Source organism: Bubalus bubalis, chromosome 6 (genome assembly GCF_019923935.1).
Source record: "Bubalus bubalis isolate 160015118507 breed Murrah chromosome 6, NDDB_SH_1, whole genome shotgun sequence".
In the NCBI taxonomy this organism is placed as follows: Eukaryota; Metazoa; Chordata; class Mammalia; order Artiodactyla; family Bovidae; genus Bubalus; species Bubalus bubalis.
The window spans coordinates 4,265,715-4,291,537 of record NC_059162.1 but is presented as its reverse complement, the minus strand read 5'-3'; the positions used below and the strand labels follow the sequence as shown (position 1 = coordinate 4,291,537).

Below are 25,823 nucleotides of genomic sequence, written 5' to 3'. Positions count from 1 at the left end.
CTGTTCAAGACTGAGTCTCTTCGCTTCCTTCATCACAGAGGCAGAAGAGCGCTCTTGGCTACTTTGCACACGCAGGCAGCCCTCACCACCCACCTCTCCCTCCTGGTTTGAGCTATACTCCCCCAGGCCACCCAGCACCCTGACCAGGAGACCTGTAGTTGCCATGCTCCCTCACTCCAGACTGCCCAGGTCTCTCACTTCTGCTAAGAGCCTACGTGGCACCCAAGAGAGACCCGTCTCATAATCAAGCCTTTTTCTATCTGTTCTAAACCTTTTCTTTTTTTTTTTTTTTTTTGTATGAAGAAATTCTCTCCAGTGGCTATTCAGGTGTTTCTGTGACTTGCCTCTGGTTATTAAACCTGCCTCTTTCTAATTTTCTCTGTAACACTCTACCAACATGAAATCACTCTGCCTTCTAGAGTTCATTCTTTCTTTTTTTAAGAATATATTAGCTTAGCTTGGTTAGGCTGCCAAACACAAATAAAACAAAACAAAAACCTCCCCAAATCCCAAGATAAATTGGCTTAAACAAAATGCAAGTTTATTTCTCTCTTACTTTCATATAGCCTGAAGGTGACCCAGGCTGGTCTCTAGGATATGAGGACTTCTATCTGGTTTTTCTCCCTGCTGTGGCTTATATTCCCCAGGTCAACTCATGGTGCAGAGTAGCTGCCAGAGCCCCAGCCCTTATATCCATGTTCCAACTAGCAAAAAGAAAGGAGAGAGGGGAAAGAAAGACATTCCTTCTTTAAGGATAGAGTTTTATATCTTATTTCCATTCATCTATCACTAACCAGAATTTTGTCTCTGGAGATATGACCACATTTAGCTGCAAGGAAAGCTGGGAAGTATGTTTCCTCCTATAACCATGACTTAACCAAAAATCAGTGTTCTGTGTCCATGGAAAGGGATGGTTGGAAGAAACCAAAAGATCATCCTTTTTCTTCAACTTTGCACTGAAACTCTCTGTCAGGCCCTTTCTTAAGCTGTTTCCTCTCCTATGTCCCATATAGGAGAGAGACACATGCCCCCATCACACCTCATGTCTCAGTGTAAATATTAGCATAGTTAATACACACATTTACTTGGAATGATCTTATTATCAGTGTCAGTTGAAGTCATATGGTGGTCCTGAGATTCAGTGAGTCCTTCCCATCCTCTGATAGATTCCAAGGCATTGTGTTCCTAATGGAGGGAGAAGTGGAAGGACCAAGTAAAAGAGGCCAAAGGGATGGAGCCAGTCCGAGTGTTGCGCTCGTTTCCTGGTTCTGGACCCTGTGTCTGACCCTGGTGGAGCTCGCTGTTTGCCGACTGCGATGTCGTCCCTGTCTGTCCTTGGTCAGACACCTCTGTGGCTGTCATCTGGCAGAGGCATCCTTTCTCTCCTGTTAGATAGTAAGCCTCCTCTTGCAGGATGAAGGTGGACTGTTAATCATAGCATATGTGTTCTGTAATTTGTGGAAATGGAAATAATCTCAGAGTGAGTTAAGACTAAGTTATCGCTATCTTTGGTAAGGCCCCCTCAAGATCAACAGTATAGTGTATTAGGAATCCTGCCACTGAATTATTCTGTGATTTTCAAAACTGGAAACATTTTTGTGGGAACAAAATGCTCTTTATTTAAAATTTAGTTCTGATGAAATCATTTGGAAGGTTGGAGGAAAAAAATAGTCCTGCTGTAATGGAGCTTGGAAATATGCACAAGAAAATTTTGCTAGTCACTAGGAGCCGGAAGAGCATTCTCTGTCCTGACACAGTGGAATGATGTCAAGAAGTTAAGATCACACATCACACAAACATACTAGTATCCAATTATCTTTTAATATTTTGAGTGTGGGGTTTCTCTATGTCCCAGCAGAAAAGGATGACATGAGGTCTGCATCCCACCCAAGAGTCAAAACTGAAATACACTTCCTCAAACCTCCATCGTGACTAGAGTTGCTATTCCCTTCTGGTTATAATGTATTTACTTTTTAATGGAAACTTGAAAGCAGCCATTAAAGAGGATGTCCAGGCTAGCTTGTCTGACATAAGGTGAGATTGCCTCAGAGCTGAGCAGCTCCCCGAAGGGTCTTTTCAGCCTTCCAGAAGGACTGCATCTTCCAGTGAGCTCTGCCAGGTCAGCATGCTTTCTGGCTAAGGAAGATTGGAGCCGGGGGCTCTCATAAACAGGGAACATATTGGGCTTCAGAGGAAGTAGGGTTCTTATCGTGCTTGGGAGAAGAACAGCAAGAAAGGTGCATAAAGAGGGGGAAAAGGGTGAAAAAAGAAGACATTTTGATATTCATTCTTTGAGCTGAGAATCGATTTCCTGGGCTTGATGGTGTCAGTCTGAGTTTGCCTAGAAGCGCAGCACAGTGAGGTAGCAGGGTGTGTGTGTGTACTCACTGACTTAGCCTGCTGTGGGTATATGTATCTATACTAACTGATAGAGCCTGCTGTGGGTGTGTGTGTGTGTATACTCATCGACTTAGCCTGGTGCGTGTGTGTGTCTGTATACTCACTAATTTAGCCTGGTTTGTGTGTGTATGTGTGTACTCACTGACTTAGCCTGGTGTGTGTGTGTGTGTCTGTGTACTCACTGACTTAGCCTGGTGTGTGTGTGTGTGTGTCTGTGTACTCACTGACTTAACCTGGTGTGTGTGTGTACTCACTGACTTAGCCTGCTGTATGGGTGTGTGTCTGTATATTCACTGACTTAGCCTGGTGTGGGTGTATGTGTGTGTGTGTGTGTATTCATTGACTTAACCTGGTGTGTGTGTGTGTGTCTGTATACTCACTGACTTAGCCTGGTGTGTGTGTGTACTCACTGACTTAGCCTGGTTCCTTCCGCCTTGCTGATTTCTTTCATATAAAAAACAAACTCTTAACTCAGAATCTGTCTTGCTTTCTTATTCTTCCCAAAGGGACCTTTATCAATGGGATTGATGTAGATTTAACCGACTATTGAAAGCTAACCAGTTACCAAGCACAGACATGTGCTTTTGTAAAAATAAACCTATTTAATCCTTTAATGAGAGTCAAGCTGTGGTTGATATTATTTACCGTCAGGTGATAAAGAAACTGAGCTTAAGGAAGGCAAGGCCGTGCAGCGGGAGCCTCGGACTCTGCTCTGTATCCGTGTTCTTCCTTCCTGCCATGTTGTCGAGCTCACGGAAGAGGGCTGAGGCCCATCCTTGCCCTTTGGGAGGATGCTGAATTCTGATGGGAGAGGAAATCTGTCAAGAATTAGCACTTGCCAGCAATGTGCTAGGTGCCTAATTGATGTTATCATCTGAATCCAAGAGAATGGTGAGAAGCTCTCTTGCTTTCCCCATGGTGTCACTTCCTTGAGAAACTACCATTGTAGAGAGAAGCTTGCATCTCTGGGATTGCACAGCAAGCTGCCAACCAGTGGCTCTCAATTTCTCACACATTTTATACACAACTGAGTAGGAAACCGTTGCTTGCATCGCTGGCTACCAGGTGCCGTCCTGGCTTCTCGCACCCCGCGTTGGCCCTCCCCGGGAGCTGTTCTTCTCTCACACCTCCAAGCATGGTAGTCCAGGCCAAGGCTGTGGTGATGTCACACCCCCCTCCCAACTTCCGCAGCCATTCTTGAAGCCAAGGGTGTCTCCCAGCAGCAGTCCAAGCTAAAGTTACTAAGGACCAATGCCCCCTCACCCGGGCAGCCGGCGCCCATCCAGGAAGGCAGGAGTCTGCTGCCCAGCACATGAGCCTGCTCTCTGCCAGCTGGCCTAGGAGGCTCCATGTGCCAAGCAGGGGACGTGTGATTGGGATCCGTGCCCGAGTGTTTCCTGGGAAGTAGAAAATGCATGTGACCAGAACCACGGCAACCTGGCTCAGAAAGAGAGACGACAAGAAAAAGTATGGTACGTTTCTCTAAAGAAAACCCCCAAATATAAACAACAACAACAAAAACTCTAAAACCATCTCAAGAGTGGCATATATTTTTATGTTTACCTTCTGCCCTAAAACTTTTCACAAAGCCCTGAACATAGTAGTGGTGGGTAAACATGAAGACATGAATGTATCCTTAAGGTCGTTTCTGGACCACAGTTTATTTTGCAGTTCAGCACCGTGCTTGGCACTATAAGAGATGCTCGTGAATATTTGCAGGATACAGTGCTTCTTGCTGTTGACTGACTAAAGCCCTCAAGTCCTGTTGCTTGGTTTACCTGCCTAACAAACCAAGGAAGGTGGAAAGGGCTAGAAGACATCTTATCTTTATGACCTGGTGATGCCATAAGGAACCCTAGACCCACAGATCCCAGCCTTGATGTCCCTGAGCGTCTCAAGAGCTGGAACACAGACAGTCTAAGCATGGCTTTCACACTTGAAGACTCCAGGAACTTGGACTTCTCATCTGAGCGGCCTCAGAGATCGCTGCCTGCACTGGATGGTCCCCACTAAGGTGGTCACTGGTTCTCCCATGCTCACCAGAAACTCTGACTGGCAACCATCTCTCAGGCTGGCTTGTAAAATTCAAGAAATCAAATTGTCAGTCATTTCCATTTGTTGGATAGACAGACTCTTTGCAAAATGCACAAAACACCTTTTTCATCAAACAAACGAGAAGGTTGGTACTGGAAAATATCAGGACACAATACCTTAAGTTTCAAACCACTGACATCAGATTTTGGTCCCACCTTTGGGTTCAGAAGAATCAAAATATGTCATAGTTATTTTGCAGCAGAAGCTTGGAATTTATGATTTGAGAGTGCAGTTATGCTTGTGGGAAATGAAAGAAACTAGAGGAAGGATTAGAGGGTATGTGTCCCCTGGGATTTCTGCTTGCTTTCCACCTACTCTGACAACTTGATGTGCACACACTGAAGGGACTGGAGGAGTCTAACCCTGGGCTTCTTGGAAATCTCAGCATCCACTCCATTCCCAGCTCCTTCGAGATGCTCAGTTAGTGATTTGTTTTAGTGAACTGAGTGTTCGTTCCTCAGAGGGCTCCTTTGGGTAACATGGTATGCATAGCCCCTTCCCTGGGGGCCACTGTCAGCCCTCCCAGGAATTCTTCCCCAGGTACCAGTCACATGCCAGGCAGGCCTTCCCAACACCCAGAGCCTTCGTCGTGGATAATGTTGGCTTGCTGGGGACATGCCAGGCTGTGGGTTCTAAGGCTCTAGCTTAATGACAGTGTAGATTTGTGTGCTTAGCATTTTCAGGCTGATTTGACAGATTTTTGAAGTGGGGTGGAAGAGGTGACAGAGGGAAAGAGCCTCTACCAGAAGATAAAGAAAGTGAAAGTAAAGTCGCTCAGTTGTGTCCAACTCTTTGTGACCCCATGGACTGGGGTCCCCAGGCTTCTCTATCCATGGGATTCTCAAGGCAAGAATACTGGAGTGGGTTGCCATTTCCTTCTCTAGGGGATCTTCCCAACCCGGGGATCGAACCCAGGTCTCCTGCATTGCAGGCAGATACTTTTACCTCTGAGCCACCAGGGAAACTCTGGTCTAAACTGTAACTGGACCAGAGGGAGAAGGAGCGAATATATAAGGAGCTGGCTGCCTTACGAACAGGATCGTTGGAGAGCCCATCCTGCAGCCTTCCCTCCTGCACTCTTTCTCATACATTAGGAGATGCTCAAATAGCTACTCAGTGCCAGAGGCGCTGTGAGGTCATAGGGGGATACATAGATGGAGGACAGATCATCACAGCTTTTCAGAAGCTCACAGCCTTGCTGGCGAGGTGGCCGGTGTGACGGTGGTGGTTCTGAGATGCACTATGTCTGTGGTGCAGATAGTATTCATACTTGCTTGGTGGCTCAGTAGCAAGGGAGCTCATTTCTAGCTATTATCTGGGTAGGTTTCTTGAGAAAGGCTGAATGGAGATTTGAAATAGGATGAGATTGTGGTAAGTGGATTTTTCTGTCTGAGAGGGGAGAGGGCATTCTATCACATGGCTCAGTGGCTCTAATCATGATGGTCCTATTGGCAGAAAGAAGTAATTGAAGAAGACCAGCTTTGGAGGAAATTTTAAGGAAATTAAGAGGTCAGTAGGAAGAACTTCCTCCCTTCCCCACCTCACGTCTGGTTGTTTTCTGCCTTGCACATCAGCCACAACCTGAGCATCGAAAGACACTGTGTGTGCTTGTGTGTGTATACATGCACACATATGCAGAATTGAAAGCATATCCACTCGATTACCATTGGTGACAGAATCCTAATGTTATAGTAGAGGATAAAGTGTGTAAGAGTTAAAGACCTAGATTCTAGTTGTGGCTTGTCCCATTTGCTTTGGTTTTGGGGAAATTGCTCTGCCTTTGTAATCTTCAGTTATCTGCTATCTAAGCTTGTAATATTACTCCATGTTCTATAAGGTGATCCAATTCATTGTGCACAGGTACTTTCTGAACAAATAAAAGGTCTAACTGTGATATTTTCAGGAGGCAGGCACTTTGCTCTATTTCTAAAAAATGCAAGGACAGCGTATTTTTGTCCCATACTTCTGTCCAAAGTTCTGACCCCCTGGAAGATGGCAGAGCAGGGCTGGGAGGTGAGTCTGGGAGAGCTTCACTATCCCAGCTTTTCTGGTCGTATGTACTGAAGACCAGTTCGTAGACTGTGGAAAACCTGCATGGAGCTTCAGTCTTGTGCCTTCAAATCAAGCAAAGAAATTGGCCAGAAAGCATGAGGGCTCCCATCCTGGAAACACCTCATTGCCCTTTCCCAAATCACCTGTCTGCTTGCGTGCTAAGTCGCTTAAGTCATGTCCAACTCTTTGCGACCCTTTGGACTGCAGCTCTCCAGACTCCTCTGTCCACAGGATTCTCCAGGCGAGAATACTGGAGTGGGTTGCCATACCCTCCTCTAGGGGATCTTCCTGACCCAGGGATCGAACCTATGTCTCTTATGTCTCCTGCACTGGCAGGCGGGTTCTTTACCACTAGCGCCACCCAAGACCCTCAGAACCAGAATATCCTGTGAAGCCCAAAAGACCCACCTGTCTGTTGACTGTTCATCATCTCTCTCTGTCAGCCCAGCTTTGGGTCCCTGAACGGCTGTCCACATTTGAAGACGACCCTCTCAGTAGATCTGCCCTCTTCCTCTGCTGTCTGCTCCACCCTTGGAAGCATGAATCTCAGCAGGGGCATTTCCCCCAGCACTAAAAAAACCTGGGGACTGGAAACAGCCGCCCTCCTAGCACAACCGGTCCTTGGTGAAGAAAGAGTGCCCTCTAGTGGGCTTTGTCTGGAGCTGCTCTGGATCGGTGTCAGGGCTCAGCCAAGGATAAAACAAACCCGCTTGCTGCCCTCCTGCCAAGGATCTTGAAGCTGCCTTTGGGTTTGGTTTGTTTTTCTCCGCGTGTGAAGAAACAAAGAACAGCAGGAGGCCAGTTGAGAGAGCAGCCCTGACTGTGCTGTGACAGCCTTCTTATCTTGGGAGGTTCACCAGAGAAGTAACCCCAGGGCCAGTGATGGCAGCAAGGTAGATGGTGACATCGGATGCTTTTTAAAGGGCCTGTGACAATTTCCGTATACATCACTCACCTGTCTTGACCGGTCTCTTATATGAGGGGTTAGATTTGTGAGAAGGAAACTCCTTCTTTAAGAATGATTACCGAAAGGGTTAAATATCTTCTTGCGTGACCCTCTTTGCAGAGCAAATCCACCGCAGTTGATTTTGTTTTTTGGTAATGGAAGTGTACAAATCTCAGTATTAAAATCCTGTATGTACTGGCATAAACAGGGTTTTTTTCCCTTTAAACCTGAGTAAAAGCTGTTGGGCTGGGGAGCAAAGAGGGGAGGAGGCGAGGGAGGCTGCGGGGCTCCCATCAGGGGGGCAGGAACCTGATCACATGTGATGGTTGCTGGATTAGGTAACAGCTCCGCTGGTTGAAATTGGATCTTGGAGGATGAGTGTTAACATCTCTGGTGTCCTGGTGAAAGGTTCATTTGAGACTTGCGTGGTGCCACAGAGATAAAAAAAGGAGCTTTTAAATAATCATTTTGTCTCCTATTTGGCAGAGTGCTGGCTTTAAGCAGTAAATAGGTAGCATCACTTTGGCTTAGACGTATCGGCCTTTTCATTTATTTATTTAATGTTGGTGGGATTTTTTTTAACTCTCTAGCTGAACAGCCTTCCGTATCAGTGAATCTCAACACCCGTCTTTATAGTGGTACCTTCAAATCCTGCTCCTTTTGGGCAGAGATCTGTCCATGCCGTGTTGTTTACCGGTCCATCCGGGCCTCGTTGCGGCACACATGCATAGCCCAAGACCCTCAGAACCAGAATCTCCTGTGTTAGACAGTGGAAGAGGAAGGTTTTCTTTTGTTTATGTTGCGTGTGTGTGTGTGTGTGTGTGTGTGTGTGTGTGTGTGAATAGTTTTGGTGGTGGTGGTTCTGATACATACTCTGAAATTTCTGTTTTCATAATGATTTGAGTTTAATTTGAGTGGTATAATTTGGAAAGGACTGTTGGGTTTGTTTTTCCTATTTTTTCTGTTCTTTTATTTTTTTCAAATCTCTGGTTTGGAGCCAATTTATGTGTCCTGAATTCTAAGGATTAATGCAAGCAAGGTGTATTTCATTTCTATCACACCTATTCCTTCTTGGCCACATTTGGAAACCTATTATATTAAATCTTAGTGAATCCAAATTTCTTCTTGAAGAGTATTTGTTTCCAGGATTCATCAAATGATAGGAAAGCTAAGCAAAAGGATAACCCTTTCCTGTGTGTATATGTGTGTTTTTTTTTCCCCCTACTAAATGTCTCCAGTAGTATAGATTAGGGCTTTACCCTCTGCGACTGTCCTGGGACTTCTTTGGTGGGTAGGGGGTTACAGTGTCTCCTTTCAGTGTCCTTGGCAGCTTTAGCATTTCCTTTATTTCATTTAAAAGCAGTTAGATTTTAAGATCAAGAAAAACATAAAGTAGGTAGGTGTGCAGCCTTGGTGTGGACAGTTCGTGCTTCCCATGGATTGTTTGAAAGAAAAAGTGAGGCATGGATGTGGGTGCAACTGAGAAGGGCTGGAAAGGGAAAATATTCTTTGAAGTAAATACTGGGCACGTGGGAAATACTAGTGGTAACATGACCACCTGGTCACCTACCTCGTACCTGGAGGAATCAGTACCAGCACTTTGTTCTGTGTCTGCCTGACTCCTTTTCTGTCTCATTCTTTCAGAACAAATGGGATTTTGCTAGAGGAATGAGTTAATGGGGTGCGTGAGTTGGTCTCAGGCCCGACCACCCTTACCATCGCCTCAGATAAGGCGGCGTGTAGGTAGCCCCAGGAAAGTATATCCTCACCGGTTGACGTTATTCTCTTTTACTTGGCTACACTGTTGAGAGCTGTCAGTGCTGGATCTGTCAGGAAGACTTGTTTGGGAGTGATGAGGAAGAGCCGCTTGGAGGCGTCACAGCCCGCCCGGCTCAGATGCCACCAGCCTCAGCATCCTGAGGAGGTTTCCCATCGGCCGAGGTTTGTGGCCTCTTCTGGAGCGTATTGGTCATGGGATTCCAGAGAGTGGATTAGTGTCAAATTTTGCCCCAGCACCAATTTTTTACTGATTAACTAAAAGTGCCACAATTACCAAATGGCTCAGAGGTGATTCTTTTTTCATTCTTAAATGACCCATAGGTATTTTGTTGATAAAGCAATTAAAATTCATTCGATGAAATTCACTGGGGAAACATCCATAAACCCCACACACTAATGTCCTCAGCGGAAAGCATTCACTGGGCTGTACAGGTGAGGAAGGAGAGGTCCCAGGGCTCCAACACCATCTGCTTGGGGGGCCACGTTCTTCTCGCCGCCACCCCACACCTTTAGGGGCTGGCATTCAGGAAACGGTTGCAGCATTCATTTCCTTTCTTAAGGAAATATTTGTTAGTGGTGATATGTTCTTCTGAGGACTCTGAAGATGGGAGTAAATAAGTTCAAGGAACTGAATAACATGATTAAATCTTTCTTATTCTGAGACCAGGGGGACGATTTCCCATGTAAGTCTTATGAGTCTGCAAAAGAAGGATTTCATTGGAAAAACGTCCACAAAATTAAACTCCACAATCCTCTAACCTTTGCTGTCACCGGTATAGCAATTTTATGTTAGTGCAGCAGAACATTAAAAATTCAGTTCAAGAGGAGAGCCTGGGTCCTGAAGTGTGGGCTCTTCCTGCATCCTTCTTTCCTGCCAGTTAACCCCTTCCCCATGGACTCCTGTTGCATCCTCCTGTCTTTCCTCACTCCCTCAAGGGGTACGTGTGTCTACCCTGGGCCTTTAAACTGCCGCCTCGGGCCAGGTGCTTGAGTGTCCACTTGACTGCTTCATTCACAGAAGTGATGCTGCCATTTTCCTTTAGCACAGGACTCGGGCTTTCCTTTGAAACAACTTTCAAGGTTGCTTCTTGTCAGACCTGTTAGAAGCCAGGAGCATGTGGGCACAGCCAGCAGTTATGCTGGTATTAGAGGTGATGGAATGCCCCGAACGTCTCCATGTCCCCTCGGATTGAGCTCAGATCCACCTTTCCTGTCACAACCCCATGGGGCTGCCTTGCTGAGATTCGAGAGGCGGCTGCACCTGTCACTGTCCCCGTGGGGCTCACCAGATGTATCCTGGCCAGAAACAGTTCTAGACTCTGTGCTGTGCTGTTGCTCATATACCCACCCGGCCCCCTGGACTCTGGCATCTCCAACCCCAGGATTCGAACGAGCAGAGTCTGCTACTTTTCTACCTTTAGTTACATCCCTCCTTCCCTACTCTGCCCTCAGTTTTGTTTTTTTTTTTAATTAGATACTCTTTTCATGTTCACTCTCAGCAAAGACTTGGCTGCTGACGACTAAACTGGGTTTAGATGAGTGATTTACTTTATGGCAGGTTGTATGGCGGTAGTAAAACGAGACTGCCTAGCTCTTCCACTGATTTACTAAATCACTTGATCTCTTTCAGTCCAAATCACCCCTTCATCCCCCGCAAATGGTTGTGGGGGGTTAATAAAAAGGAGCCTTTCGTGGAGCCAAGCCTCCTTCATCCTATCTGAACCCCAGCTTTTCTGAATCCCTGAGGCAGCTTGTTTAAAGGACCTCAGCCTTGTTTGTACCAGGACGGAGCTCTTACCACCCGGAATAAATTGATCTCAATTTTGGAAAATAGAAATCCCTAGTCCAGAGGAGAGGTCTTCACACTTTACTCAAATTAACTGAATTTGCCTGACTTAGGTTATTTTGGAAATGAAAACTTAGGCTGATCCAATATCATAAAGTCAATGAATGTAAAAACTTTGTAATAACAAACTCACAGAAAATCTAAAATTAGAAATGAGAAAAGAAATGCTATTCCTTGAACTAAAATTTAGCAGTTTGGGGATGAAAGTGAAAATTATATTCTGTTACAATTTTTTTTTCTTTTTTTGTGGATTTGAAATTTCTTTCTTTGTGGTAAAATAGACATAACAAAGCTTAGCATGGTAACTGTTTTTGAGTGTACAGTTCAGTGGCGTTAGGTACATTCACATTGCTGGGCAGCCATTACCACCATTCATTTCAAGAACTGTTTCATCTTCCCAAAATGTAACTCCCTACTGGTTCATTGCTAGTTCCTTATTTCCCCCTTCTCCGAGCCTGTGGTACCCACAGGTCTATTTCCTGTCTCCATCAGTTTGACTGTTCTAGGCACCTCATATAAGAGGAGTATAATTAATTTCAGGAACAAATCAAATCTCTCCTTGTATTTTCTTGTCCTCCCATCCCTCTCTTTTTCCAGCCCTCTGCACGCCCATTGCTCAGATGCCTTTTTGTTAAGTGATTTGAGACTTCTTCAGCCAAATCATGTATTGGGAGTTTTCTGTTGTTTTTAAATGTTACTCCGTTGGGTTACTGTCAACACCTCCCCACTCTTTTGTATCTCCCTGCAGTTTTGAGTATCCGGGGAGCCCAGGAAGAGGAGCCAACAGACCCGCAGCTGATGCGACTGGACAACATGCTGCTGGCCGAGGGGGTGGCGGGGCCCGAGAAGGGCGGGGGCTCAGCGGCGGCGGCGGCTGCGGCGGCCGCTTCTGGAGGCGCCGGTTCCGACAACTCAGTGGAGCATTCCGATTACAGAGCCAAACTCTCACAGATCAGACAAATCTACCACACGGAGCTGGAGAAATACGAGCAGGTATTCACAGCCATGTGGGGTCTGGGCCCCCCAGCCCTTTAGGGCAGGGCGGAGAAATCATGAAACAACGAGCTGGGAGGGGTCGGAGGCAGGCAGCCTTTCCTGGAGATTGCCATCCGGGAGCCAGTGTTTCTGCCCTCCCCGCAGAGCCACTTGTTGAACTTGAGCCCATTAAGTCCAGGGTCTCCACTGTTGAAAACTCAGGCAAACTGGAGATAAGATCATTTTAAAAAATAGTTTAAGTTTTAACTGGTGATTTTAGGAAACTGAGTCTATGTACAGAAACAGTCCCTGGCGCTCCAGAGCGCTGTCCCTTGGCATGCAGCTCTGGGGCTCTCGGTGTTACAGTCATGAGCAGAGTTGCCAGGTGAGCTGGGGAGGTGTGTGTGGGGGGGTCCTCTGGGCCCTGTGTGCTCATTAATTAGGAGGATGCCTCACCACCGGTGCTCATGGAAGCCTATGGGAACGGATACTAAAACCTGGCCTTAAATTCCTTCACCCTACCCAGATTAGTTCAAATGGAAGCACATCATACTCTGACTTTTAGATATAGTATATAATATGATACACATCTCCCTCTATAAAAAAAGTAGAGGGTCTCAGGGGACCCCTGGAGGTAGACAAAATTGAATTCCAGCCCTGACACGCTACTGGTGGTCTGTGGGATCCAGTGGTCCACATTCTCTACCTCAGTAGCTGGTAGTATTCAGCAAAGAGCTGTGGATTTGGAGCCTAAGCTATCAGAGAGCCATAAAAAAAATCATATGAAGGAAAAGCTTAAAAAAGGCTTTAAGTCATAAAACAGTATATAGATGTTGTATGGTATTCTAATTATAACAGCACCCCTGTCTACTAGAGTGCCCCCCCCAACACACACACATGAATTTAAATGTCAATATTGTTTCCTCTGGTCAGTATGAGCAACACTATTTTACTGGGGTCCTTTAACATCAGGATTTCCTCCCACTATTTAGCTGACATTAGTTGGTGTCATATTGTTGGATGTGACATTGTCCTGAAATTCTAAGTTAACGTACTTTCATAGAATTGTTAGATTTCTGGCTTTCTTTCTTTTTTAAGAATCATAGAAGAAGGAGAAAAAAAATCAAAAAGTAGAAGACCCTGTACCGTCCACTTAGGACAGTCTAAGTAAAAGGCAAATGCAAACTTAATAGAATATATAAATTTTAAAATAGAAATAGGCATTTTAAAATTTAAAGTGAAGAAAGTTTCATTATTGCAGTCCTATCTACCTTTGAAATGGATTTCTACAAAGTCTCTTCTTTTATGAGGGAAAAGATTACTATGAAGCTGGAAACCAAGTGTGGTGAATTTCAGCCACGGGACAGGTGTAGGGAGGTGTCAAGGGGAGCAAAACAAAAGTCATTTTGTGGTAAGAACCTGTGGATCATCACCCTCGACCCTCTCGGGGAAGAAACATTCTTATCATGATGTAGACTCTTGTAGACATTTTACCAGACCCCAGGAGAGGCTCAGCTCAGGTAAGCTGGCGGATCCATGCCATTCCCTACCTGGGCCATCATGTTGGAGTTCACAGCCTGCCCCAACCAAGGGCATAGTTTGGGAAGAGTCACGGGGACATTTCCTGTAAAGGTCCCTAGCTAGCCATTTGGGTCTTCCTCCCCATGCTTTTCCCATTGTACCTTCACCACTAAGCTTGGTCTCTGGCATAACAACCTGTCTAGACCTGGTTTTCAGGTTGTGTTAGTCGCTCAGTCATGTCCAACTCTTTGCAACCCCATGGACTGTAGCCCACCAGGCTCCTGTGTCCATGGAATTCTCCAGGCAAGAACACTGGAGTGGGTTGCCATTCCCTTCTCCAAGGGATCTTCCCAACCCAGGGATCGATTGAACCCGGGTCTTCTGCATTGCAGCTAGATTTTTTACCATCTGAGCCACCAGGAAATTCCAGGGGCACAAAGAATGTGGCTTCCTCCCAAACCTACAACTGAGATGGATATTAGGCTAGATGGTGTTAAAAACTAGCTTTCTTTGTAGCTCAGGTTGCCAGCAACAAAGAAGAGCAGACTGTCTTCTTGATTTAACCCCCGCCTTGTTACTCTTCTATCTTCTTCCAAAATGTCTAAAACACTTTTCTCAACCTAACTGCACTTGTTCCAGCACTTTTATGGCTGTCATTATCTCCATTCTGATACAGGTGAGGAAATGGAGGTCAGAGAGGTTAGATGGTATATCTGGGTCACACATCCAAGGAGGGACAGATTACCCTGGAATCTAGATTTGGACCTTTAGCCCAAGGCTGTTATTGGAGCAATACGCAGCTCCACTTAATATGGAACGAGTGTGGGCGTCTGTAGACAGTGACGTAACCGGCCTGTCCTCTCTGGTACTTTCATCGAATAGATTGATGCTCTCTAAGAGAGGCTAGTGATAAAAATACTCTCCTTGAGAAACTTCTCATAGATACCTACATATTCTGAATAACAACAATGCTGGAAAATTGGGAACTTAAACTGTATCCATTTTGCTGATGGCTGGGGCTGTACTCCCTCTCTGTTACTTGTTTGGTCTGAGGCGACCCAGCACTGAAGTCTGCAGGCTCCATGGTAGGGCTAATGGCTACCGGGAGGATTTATGTCAACATGCATCTCCCACAGCGGCTGCGCCAGTGTCCCATCCCTGCGGCAGGCCGCTGTCTACCCACGCCTCCGCAGGAGACCCTCAGACATTCACAGGCAGGTCTAGTTCAGTCTCTTGTGGGATCAAGTTAGGTCAAGGTAGTAGTAGTAGTCTGTATTTATTATTCTTAAGAAGTACTAAGAAATTATTTCCTTATTTCTTTGGGCATTTTCTGGGTAGGAACTGAATACTGTTTAACACGCTGTGTGCTTAATAATTTATTAATATTAGTTGTATTGTTAATTAGAGTAAATGGCAGATTGTGAGGAAATTATGCCATTAACCTTCTAGCTAGTAAGTCTGAAAGATAGATCTTCTTCATTTTTTCTGTAAGCATTCCTCACGGGACCTCTTTAAAAAATAGGAAACCTTAGTAAAAATGTCAGTCTCTTAATAATACCTAGATGGTTCCGGATTGACTATTTAAGAGTCGATTCTGTTGTTTTGATTTGTTTTGTTTTTAGTTTGGTGATGATAGATAACCAGAGCATCAGTTAGCTCTCCAGTAATTAACTACAGTAACCCTCCTCACCCTTCCCACTCATCCTGTGCTCCCTCCCTAACCCCCACCAAAAAGACCTGAATTAGCCATTGTTTCACCCGGAGGTTATTAGATAAAGAAGGCTTCTAGTGACTTGCATTAGAAAGAAAGGAAGGAAATTGTTTTCTTCATTAAAAAGTGTTGTTAAACACCTTTTCAGCCGATCTTGTCTGTAGCTGAAGTACTTAAGAGCTAGCTAAAAAAAAAAAAAAGCTGGCATATTTTGATAGATAAAACCAGGATATCAGAAAACTGATTTTCTTCCAAGTGCTACTCAAAAAAAAAAAAAAAAAAGATGCTCTTGTAGCTTTGCAGAGTTCTTCAGTTTTTGTAAGTAACGCTGCCAGGACATTGACAAGCCTTAGTCTCCAAGGCTGAACTGGGGTGGGTTAAGTAGTCCTTTCACAGCCAAGGAAGTCTTAAGATCCCAGTTATATTCCTTGCTGAAACTGGCAGCCAAATCCAGTGTGAAAGGCTTAGAGATGAAGATGAGCTGAAGAGAGTGCAGGAAGGAAGCTTCAATTCTAGGATTAAATTGCTTATACTAAGCAAGTTTTGTGAAGAGCTTCTCTTGGGTCGGCTGCTCCTCGAAGTGCCCTTGCCCTGGAACCCGGGATGTCGCCAGAGGCAGCTGGAGGGGTCGCTCCAGAAGGTGACTGTCTTTAGGACAGTCTTCAGCAGTCTCCTTGTCACAGAAACCTTCAGCCTGTGAGGGTTCTATTTAATTAATTAATCACTCCTACTCCCCATCCCATCGGGAGAACCTGGCCTCACCAGAGTAGTGCAGCTTCCGAAGGTGCTGAGCTTGGGGAACTGAGGAGGAGGCCTGGGTAGTTCAGGTCCTGGAAAAACTGTGTTCTGCCCATCTAAATGGACTTGGAGTTCCTGTCTGTTGTCGGTTGTGTGTTCCCAAGCAGCTGTTGAGCAGCTGCCCTGCTCCACCTCAGCAGTGGGTGAAAAGACTCCACTGTCTGTTTAGGGCGGAGCAGAAAGGGGCCCAGCATCCAGTGCCCTGAATAAACACCAGATATCGTGAGTATTTTTATTCACTGTAATGAAGCACATTATTAGCTGAGTACTGCGGCTTCCCAGCAGAGAGGGTGTGCGCCTGACAATAGCTCCTTCACGTCCAGCCCCTCCTCACTTTGAACCCCCACCAAGTTGGGGGCGGGTGCGGGGGGTAGGACCTGCAGCCCAGCGGGGGATGCTTGCAGCATACCTCCCCGCCATCCCTCTCCAAGGCCTCATAGACTTTCAGCCAACTCGCTGCCAGGCTTTATTTTCCTCCCTTTGTTGTACAGCTTGGGGGTGAAGGGTCTGTTTAGGTTGGGGAGAGATGAAGCTTATAAGATCTTGTGTTTATGTAGCAATTTTCATAGTAAGGGCAAAATGCTGTATGGACCTGATCTTCTGTGGATTTCATCTTCAGCATATATATACCTGCAGAGTGGAAAGAAGCTATTTGTGACCTCCTTTATTTGTTCCATGAGGGAAACTGAAGCCTGGAGAGGGTTGCCCCATTGTGATCATATGCTGGGTTACTGAGTTACCTATACTTTAAAAAGATATTAAAGACACACTGTATGGCCAGACACACTTATCTTGTCCTTACCACATTCTTTGAGGTACTGTCCTCATTTTACAGATAGGAAAGAGAAGGCACAGGGGTCTTACATGACTAACCAAAGCCCCACAGTGAAGTGAGTTCCTGGGCAGGGTGTGAACGCAGGCGGTCTGTGCTCTTAGCTGCTGCCCTGTTCGCGTGAGTGATGTACTCCATCCACAGGTCACCGTACAAGGAGCGTGAGGATTGCTGGCCTTGTTAAAGGGGTAGGAATGATTAAATCCACTCTTGGACGAGTAAAACAAGGCACTGAGTAGTGAAAGCAATTGCCCACATACTCATGGAGACAGGGTCAAAAACCAGGCTTCCCAGCCCCCAGTGCAGACACAGCCCAGTGGGTATGTCTGCTGATGTATCTTTGGCCAGCGAACCTCAAAGGATTTCAAGAAATGAACAGTGAATGTGTTACTGTTACTACGTAACTGACAGCTGTGAAGAGCTTTGTGTTGTTAAAAACCATCGCAGTGCAGCTTTAGCATTGATTAACATGATTCTGCGGTATTAAGTTGGACACTTGAAGTCCTTAGTTCTTCAACCTTCAGAGCATCAGCTTGCCTTTCTTGCTAACAAATTTTCCACAGTTTTCCAACACTGCTGCGAGTTAAGTGTGAGTAGATGTTTTACTGAATGTTCCTTAAGAAAACTAGACTACAATGATAAGTAATAGTAACTAGAAGAAAGGGCAGTGGTGTTCCTAGGAGCAAGTTCAGAGTCTGGGAAAGAACAGACCCCCTGGCCTGGTTTAGGGAGTCTTCAGGCTGCTTTTTGCTGTGGGCCTTCATCTCTTGGGCACAGTTTTCCCAACTGTAAAATAAGGAGGTGGGAAAAATGATCTCAAGTTTCACTTCCAGGGCTGATAGTATATTGGTCTATAACCTTAGAGTTTTCTCTCTGCAGAGGTATTTCCTAAATTCTCTAAATCATGTTTTGAATTTGTTCCTATACAGATTCCCTTTGTGTTATAGACATAGAGGATCTTCAGAAGACCAGCATAGGAGGGAGTTCTTATGTTACAAGTAGAAGTAGATTAATGAGAATCTCACAGAAGAGTCATCAGAGCTTTTAACTCAGTGATTCCATTCTTTGGACTCTTTATGCCAAATTGAATATTTGGAAGCTTTAGCATAACAGAAATAAGGGCAAAGCAGAAAGTTCATGCTGTATTTGACTTCAGACTCTCTTTAGCTGTTAACATGGGAGTGAAGGGTTGTGAAGTTTTATACTAATATACATGTTCTCATCTTTCATAATAGTAAAATCAAGAAAAAAATTGATTTTGAAAAACTATTGTAAATTTTCTTCTCCCCTTTAAAAAAATCCACATAGTGATGAAAATTATAATCAAATGGGCTGAAAGAGGTTTCTGGGTTTTTTTTTTTTTTTTTTTTTGATAAAATGCCACAAGCTAGCCCAGTTTTCTTTACCTGTACATGTCTTTAGAAAGACCTGCACAGCCTCACAGCCAGGACCCTTACCACGCCCCGTGTCTGTCCTCCTCTGTTCCAGGCATGTAATGAGTTCACCACCCATGTGATGAACCTTCTGCGAGAGCAAAGCCGGACCAGGCCTATTTCCCCAAAGGAGATCGAGAGGATGGTCAGTATCATCCACCGCAAGTTCAGCTCCATCCAGATGCAGCTCAAGCAGAGCACGTGTGAGGCCGTCATGATCCTGCGTTCCCGGTTCCTGGATGCGCGGTGAGTCCCCAGGAGAGGCCTGTCCTTTGGAAGAACCACTGATTCAGGGTTAAAGTCCAAGCTGGCCCTCTCCAGAGGCTCCGTTGTCACTGTGTTCAAGGCTGAGCCAAGTAGTAGCCTGAGAAAGGTCAGGGAAAGGAAGGCTGCAAGGGTGGATAGCCATGGGTTTTATACAGCTCCAGGAAAATGTGGGGATGGGATATTTTTTATGGCCACTGCTACTCACTCTGCATGAGAAATAGGATGATTTAGCTACAGGGACAGAAGCAGCAGGACTTTTTGTTTTCATACCATTAGTGGCCTCTTTCACAGGAATAGGTTGTAACTATAAGCCCGTAGAAGGCTAACCAGATATTGCAATGACATCTTTTCTTCAAGAAAGATGGTTCCAGGTGAGAGCTGGGAATCTCTGCCACACTTTATGTTGGCACAGAGGGCACCTAGTTAGCTTCAACAAATATTTATAACTAGATTATCATGTGTCATACTCTGGGCTGAGTTTTAGGGGCACAAAAATGAAGAAGACATGATCCCTTGGGCGTGGAGGGCCAAGGGACTGGTCTTATATGGGCCAGATTTTCAATCAAGATTTAAAATTTTCTGACACTAACGTGTGACCTAAGTTGTGAGTTCAAAGAATCCAGTTGAAACCATGGATAGAAAAGTCCTTTAGGACAAAAACTAAAACTATAAAACAGATAGTCTTAGTCCCACTACTCTCTACACTGGTGGATTTGTGAAAATCCTTTTGATTTCTTTGGCTTCTGTTATCCAGCCTGTAAGATAGTGCTAGTCATGTCTTTCATCTACTCTAGAAAGCGGTGTTGATAATTGATCTAATACATGAGTTTTCCATGTATGGATATCCTTTGTGATCCACAGCTCACCTTAAATCAGTCATTTTCTATAAATGCAGATTTCATCATTCATTGTTTCAATTCCTGAATATAATCCCAATATATGATTTTTATTATAAAAACACTAGCTATGTCATGGTCATATACCATTTAATGATCTGTAGTTGAGTTCCTTTTCAATCAGACATACACATTCTCTGCTTTTTCATTTTTTTTTCCACCCTAGAAATCATAGACGATTCAGCTCCATTACCTATACTTCTCTCTGTCTTCACCACTGTGGTCTTTGCAGTTCACAGACCTCTTTAAAGCTCCCTGGCACCTCCTAAACTCCCTTTCATTCATTGTGTTTTGGGTCATGTGGAATATGAAATAAGAATGTCAGCCAGCAAACTGTATCTCTGGCCTAATAGAAATACATAAAGTCAAGAGAAAGTACGGATGAAGAGAGCTTTTCCCAGCTGAGCGCAGTGCTGAGCGAAGGAAGGCCCAGGCCTGCTGAAGCAGGACACCCCTGCCGCAGGCATCTCCCTTGCCCTGTCCTGCTGCCAGCCTGGCTTCTTTACAGCAGGCTGCTCCCCGTGGTATGAAGTGCGAGTGACTGGCGGCCTGTGTCTGGGTCTTTCTTTCCCGTGTTGTGGCCACCACCACTCTGCACACGTTGTTTACATGCCCCCGTGGTAACTCCCCTTGTTAAAATGCTGGTGTTGGCATTTATGTTGGCAGATATTGGGAAAAAATAAAAAAGTTGGGCCCAGACTAGGTTCTTTTCAAGAAAGAAGAAATCAGAGAGAAAGGAGGAGCAGAATCAGTTTCTCATAGGACTTCTTCTTTCAGTAACTCAGCTGTGCCCAGTTGAAGGTCAGACTCCAAAAGGCATGAAACCAGGCAAGCTTTGTACACAGTTCCTTTTCCTCCAATCAGCTTTTGCCTAGATTGTTCTAGTTGGCACCAGAAGGACAGTCATCGTAAGAGAGGATCTTTTTCCTGCTTTGGTTGCAACCTTTGAATCATTGCCTCCGAGCCAAGGTTCAAAACTAAAACAATTAACCAGTTGTCATTGTTATTAGCATTTACTTTGAGGGTGTATTTAGTATCACTGAAAGAATATGACCCCAAATGCCAACACAAGGGTGAGCAAATGGTTTTTCCAGCTCAAAACTGAATGTTTGCCTGGACCTCGTGATCAAAGTAGTTAATATCATTGCTTCTAGTGCTATCTATTATTGGGAAAGCTAGTTAAACACACTTTAGTAAGAAAGACACACTCACTGTTGATATTTACGTGCTGCTCTAATCCATGCATCTGATGGGCAGGGCTTCATTAAGAAAAGATTTCATGGACGACAAATGAAACACAAGGGAGACTTGATTTAGTAACAGGATTCGTCTTCCTAATATAATAGGTATGCAGAATTGAATGTTACAGCTTTTTTGTGTAACATTCCTTGTATTTTCAGCTCTTGAAGAACAGATTACCACAAATTTAGCAGCTTAGACCAACACAACGTTGTCTCATAGTTTCTGTTGTTCAGGAACAGCAGGTTGACCTGGATCCTCTGCCCTCGTCTCACAAAGCTGTAAGCCAGGGCTCAGCTGAGGCCGTGCTCACAGCTGAGGCTCATTCCCGTGGGGGCAGAATTCAGTTCCTTGTGATAATAGGACTGATGTCCCCAGCTCGTAGAACCCACCCTTCCCATTGACAGGGCTTACAGCTTGGCTGCTTCCTTTCTTCCTGGATAATGTCACCGTTTTAAGGCTTTAACCTAATCTCCCATTTCATTAACACAAAGTCAGCTGATTAGTAACTTAATCATAGGAATGATATCCTATCATTTTCACTGTCCCCCCAACACCCACATTCAAGGCTGGGGGAGTACTCCAGAGTGGAATCTTACAGATCTTCTTAGGAGTCTGCCTTCCATACTCCCCATCTGAGCATTTGGCCAGGTTTTGTCCACTTGAGTCATATCCTTCTTTTCTTCCTCATGTTGATTTCACTGTGCCAGAAAAGTTTAACTTAAAAATTCTACTCATTCATTCAGTCAACTTTTATTATTGCATGTTTTATATCTAGCATAGTGCTGTGATAAGTCTTTGAAATGGAACTTTTAAACCTTCTTAATGCTTTTCAAGCAATACAATAATTTTAACTTTGTTTTGTAAAAAATAACATCTTGCTGGAGAAAGCAGCAAGCACATGGTTGGAAATATCCCTCTGCACTCCACCGTTCAGTTAAAGTTATAGAAAATTATTAAAAAAGAGGATTGCAAGAAAGGAAAGGACATCCAATATGATCTGGCTGCACTGCCACTACATTTAAATTTATTTACTTCTATAACAGTTTTTACACTTCCAAATGCTGTATTGGCCTCTGGAATAACAAAAATGAAAAGAATACACGTAAATGTGGGTCCCGCCTTCAAGAACTCATAATCTCCTGGGACAGGTGCTCTTATAACTGAGCATAAAACTGCACATGATCACAGGAAGTACAAGTGCCAAATTCACCCAAAGGGGAGAGAGCCTGGAGCACTGGGGAGAGGCAGACAGTGCTGAGTCTCAGAGGACTATGACGTTTACCAAATAGAAGGAATCACAGAAGCAAAGTAAACAACATAATTCAACTTCGACAGGCATTACTGACTGGGATACTTACTATGTGTTGGGCACCAGGGTTTCAAATACATGTGAAACACGGCTCCTTGCCTTGAGGATTTGCTGTTTAGTTGGGAAGACACATGTAAACTTGTGGCAAATGCTGTGGGAGAGAAATACACAGAGTGGTATGGAAAGGCACGGGAGCATGAAGGCCGTGTGTGTCTTTGGGGAATAGAGGAGCATATGATGAAGCCAGATGAAATTAGGAAGAGCATGTGTAGGATGGGGGGAAACGAGACACTGGGGATGGGCTTGATCCACTGAAAGACCTTAACTGTGCCAGCAAAGATTGCAGATTGTCCTGTGAAGCAGCAGAAACTCTGAGCTATTTAAGGAAGGAAAGGTGAAAGTTCTCAAATTACACCGCTTGGGTTCAGATTCTTGCTATAACCCTGACTACATCTGTGATCCGGGATAAATGGCTTATCCTTCCTAAGACTCAGTTTTTGTGTCTCCAAAATGGGAATAATTCTATCCACAGGAATAAATAAGATAACATGTTTACAATATAGTGTCTGGAGCATAGTATTCATACCATAATTCAGCTGTAATATAATAAGGATCACTATGGTATATTATTATTGATATCATTATTATTATTTTTATGATCAGATCCATGGTTTAGAGGATTCCTGTGGTCATTTTCTTAAGGATTAGCTGAGGCTTTTGCTTCTCAAACTGGGAAAATACAGAATAAATACAAAATACCTTCCCTATTTTACTCGAATATTTGGAGAGAAATATGTTCAGATAAACATTGGCATATGATGGAATAAGATTAAAGAAGGAGGTGCTGAAGACATTTCAGGCACCCCATGGCTGAGAGTCCAGGCTCTCCTCCCAAGAGAGCTATTTGGGCACGATTTCAGCCCACAGTTTTACTGTCTAGTCTGTGGCTTCTTGATTTTTAATCTATATTAATTAAAATATAAGTAAACAAAATTGAAAAATTTAGCTCTCCAGTTTTACACATCTTATTTCAGCCACTCAATAGCAGCTGCTGGCTACTCCAATAGGGGAACAGAGAACATTTATTTTCCTCATTGTAGGAAGTGCTGTTGGACAACTTTAGTAAGACCATTATACAATAGACCATAGTTCCTCTAAACCCATTTCAAAAAAAGCAGTGACACTGAGGATGGAACAAAAGGGATAGATTTGAAAAATAGAACTGGTAAGACTTGCTCTGGGGCCAATCATCCAGTGAAGGGAAGAGAGTGAGGGGAATTGAGAATCATTCCCAGGTTCTGCTGTGTGTTAGGTACTCAAATAGTTAAGGAATGAACAAACAATTGAATGGATGAGCAAATTAGCAAATATAATGAACTTTGTATGTATGGTGATATTATTATATAATGTGGGAAAAATGAAAACAAAGTTGATTTGAGTGAAATGTGATACTTGTCATAGAAACAGTTTGTTGGAAGTGTCTGGAATAAGCAGTTACAAATGGACGCAGTAGTAAATGGGGTATTGGCTCTTAGGAGAGGCATTTGGGCAGAGATGACACGTTTGATGGTCTGTGGTGCCTCCACTCCTCATTCTTGAATCACTGTGATTCCAAAGCTTCCATTCCTAAAATTTCATCAACTTCCACATTTCCTACACTTACCTGGATACCCAACAATCAAAGCTTTTGGTTGGCTTGAAATAACAAGTGTTAACTCACCAAGCTGAAAACCCCTCCAGCCAGAGCAAAGAAACCAGGCATCTTAGTTCAAATAACCTTATTGTCAGAAGTATATTATTTTCCCTGGGTTTCTTGAAATTCTGTAAACTCCTAATTCTGGGGTTTCAAAGGCCCTGGATTGAGACAGGCCCTGCAGGAGATGATCAGTGCGGCCATCAGAGTAGATGCAACCCCTAAAAGGAAGGTTGCACGTCCCCAGGAGTCAGGAACAGCTGTCTGTACAATCCCAGCACCCCAACCCATTCCAGAGAGGCTTCCTGTGAGTTCAATTGGAAGAGTCCCAAGAAATACACTGTAACGCTAATGCAAACAACTCCCAATTAGAGGAGCCTTCAGGGGCCACTTCCCCAGGCCTAAAACAACTGTTTTCTTGAAGCCAAGAGAAAGCCAGAGGTTATCTAAAGACTAGCCTGGAGACTGGGTTAGCCACTTGGCTACCTTCCTCAAATTCCCATCATGCAAGAGCTTTTAATACATGTCTCCTTTTTAGTTGGGCCTTTTGCTCTAATCTGCCCAATTTCTGATGCTGGGTGACCCAGAAACTCAGCATGATTTGGGAGAGTGACTTGAGCTTGGCATAATCTGGACAGATGTGGTTAATACCTATGGACAGATGGTGTTCATCCGGTAAAATCAGGCACTTCATTGTGTTAATTAATCCAAGTGGGACCCCGAAAGTACAATATTAGCTGAATTTTCTGTCTAGCAAGGCGATCAGTGCTTTCCGTTGGCTTAAATTGGAAAACTTGATATCCTGGCATAACCAGGGATGTTCTGGAAATTTTTTTCCCCCATAAGGAAAAGGTTTTGATAAAAGCAAAAAGGCAAAAGTGCTAATGGAGCTAATTTAAAGATAGAGGCCCTGCCCCCTCGAGGAAGGCCAGCAGACATCTGCAAGGAGTCCAGCATCCCTAAGCAAACCCCAGCTCTCCCCAGGCCTTAGCTGGGAAGAGGCCATAAAGTGATTCTCACTTTAAATTAGTTCAATTAGCACTTTTTTTTTTAAGGCATAAAAATGCTTTTATTCAAAGAGTGGTTTTCTTCCTTTTAGCAACCTGTATGTTAAAAAAGATTTCTCTGGGCTTGTGTTTCACCATTTAGCAGCTGTTCCTGCTTAAGAAGTACTGTTTCTCTCCTTTTAAGGAAGGTCAAGCAGTCAGGGGGTTAATTTCCATCCGTTCCTGCCCCTCTTCCCCAAGCCTTTTAAACATGTCGCATGCACTTACATGGGGATAGAATAGAGAGAAAATGAGAACTTATTTTTAACTTATGGCTGCAGAGTCTCTGTGTAATTGCCAGGAGGCAATTTGTATATAAAAAGAGGCTGGGTTTTGTACTCAGGCAGACTTGAATTAATATTTTAGCTCTGTAACATACTAGATGAGCAACTTTTAAACTCAGTTCTTCATTGGTAAATGGGAATAACCGTAGCTACATGTATACCTGTGGCAGATTCATTTTGATATTTGACAAAACTAATACAATTTTGTAAAGTTTAAAAATAAAATAAAATTAAAAAAAAAAAAAGAAAAATGAATAATTTGTATTAATGGCTCTGAAGGATCGGATCCGAGGCCTGGGGCCTGGTAGGAAGAATCCCCAGGAAGTCCTAGCATTTGCCATGTATCAGGCACTGGTGGGCTGCCGTCTGTGGGGTCGCACAGAGTCGGACACGACTGAAGCGACTTAGCAGCAGCAGGCACTGTGCTGAGTCCTGTCTATATATTGATATGACCTCATTTCTCCCTTCCTCTCACCACATGAGGTTGGTTTGACTCTTTTGACTGTCATTTGAGGAAGCTAAGGTTTGGAGAGGCATTCCAAATCACCCAGCCGGTGTTCATTTTGTCTAGGGCTCAAAACCAAGACGGCGGATTTTGAAACTTAGTGGTGCTCACCACTCTGTATAAATACGTGTGACTGTTCTGCTCAGGGTCCCCACAGTGAGCACGATGAGGTATACAACGAACACCTTAAGAAA

General features: G+C 44.3%; 1 protein-coding gene and 1 non-coding gene across 6 annotated transcripts in view; one reads left to right on the top strand and one right to left on the bottom strand.

Annotated features, from left to right (window-relative positions):
• The window catches only part of PBX1 (PBX homeobox 1), a 338,015-nt gene that overhangs the window by 225,011 nt on the left and 87,181 nt on the right, over positions 1-25,823 (top strand). For all 5 annotated transcript variants that reach the window (XM_006077418.4, XM_006077421.4, XM_025287446.3 and 2 more), the window contains 2 exons: positions 11,866-12,110; positions 18,443-18,633. In XM_006077418.4, the coding sequence (XP_006077480.1) occupies positions 11,866-12,110; positions 18,443-18,633 (436 nt within the window). The remainder of the gene's footprint in view (positions 1-11,865; positions 12,111-18,442; positions 18,634-25,823) is intronic.
• TRNAC-GCA lies at positions 5,385-5,456 on the bottom strand. The gene has a single exon. It is a non-coding gene; the product is annotated as a tRNA-Cys (tRNA).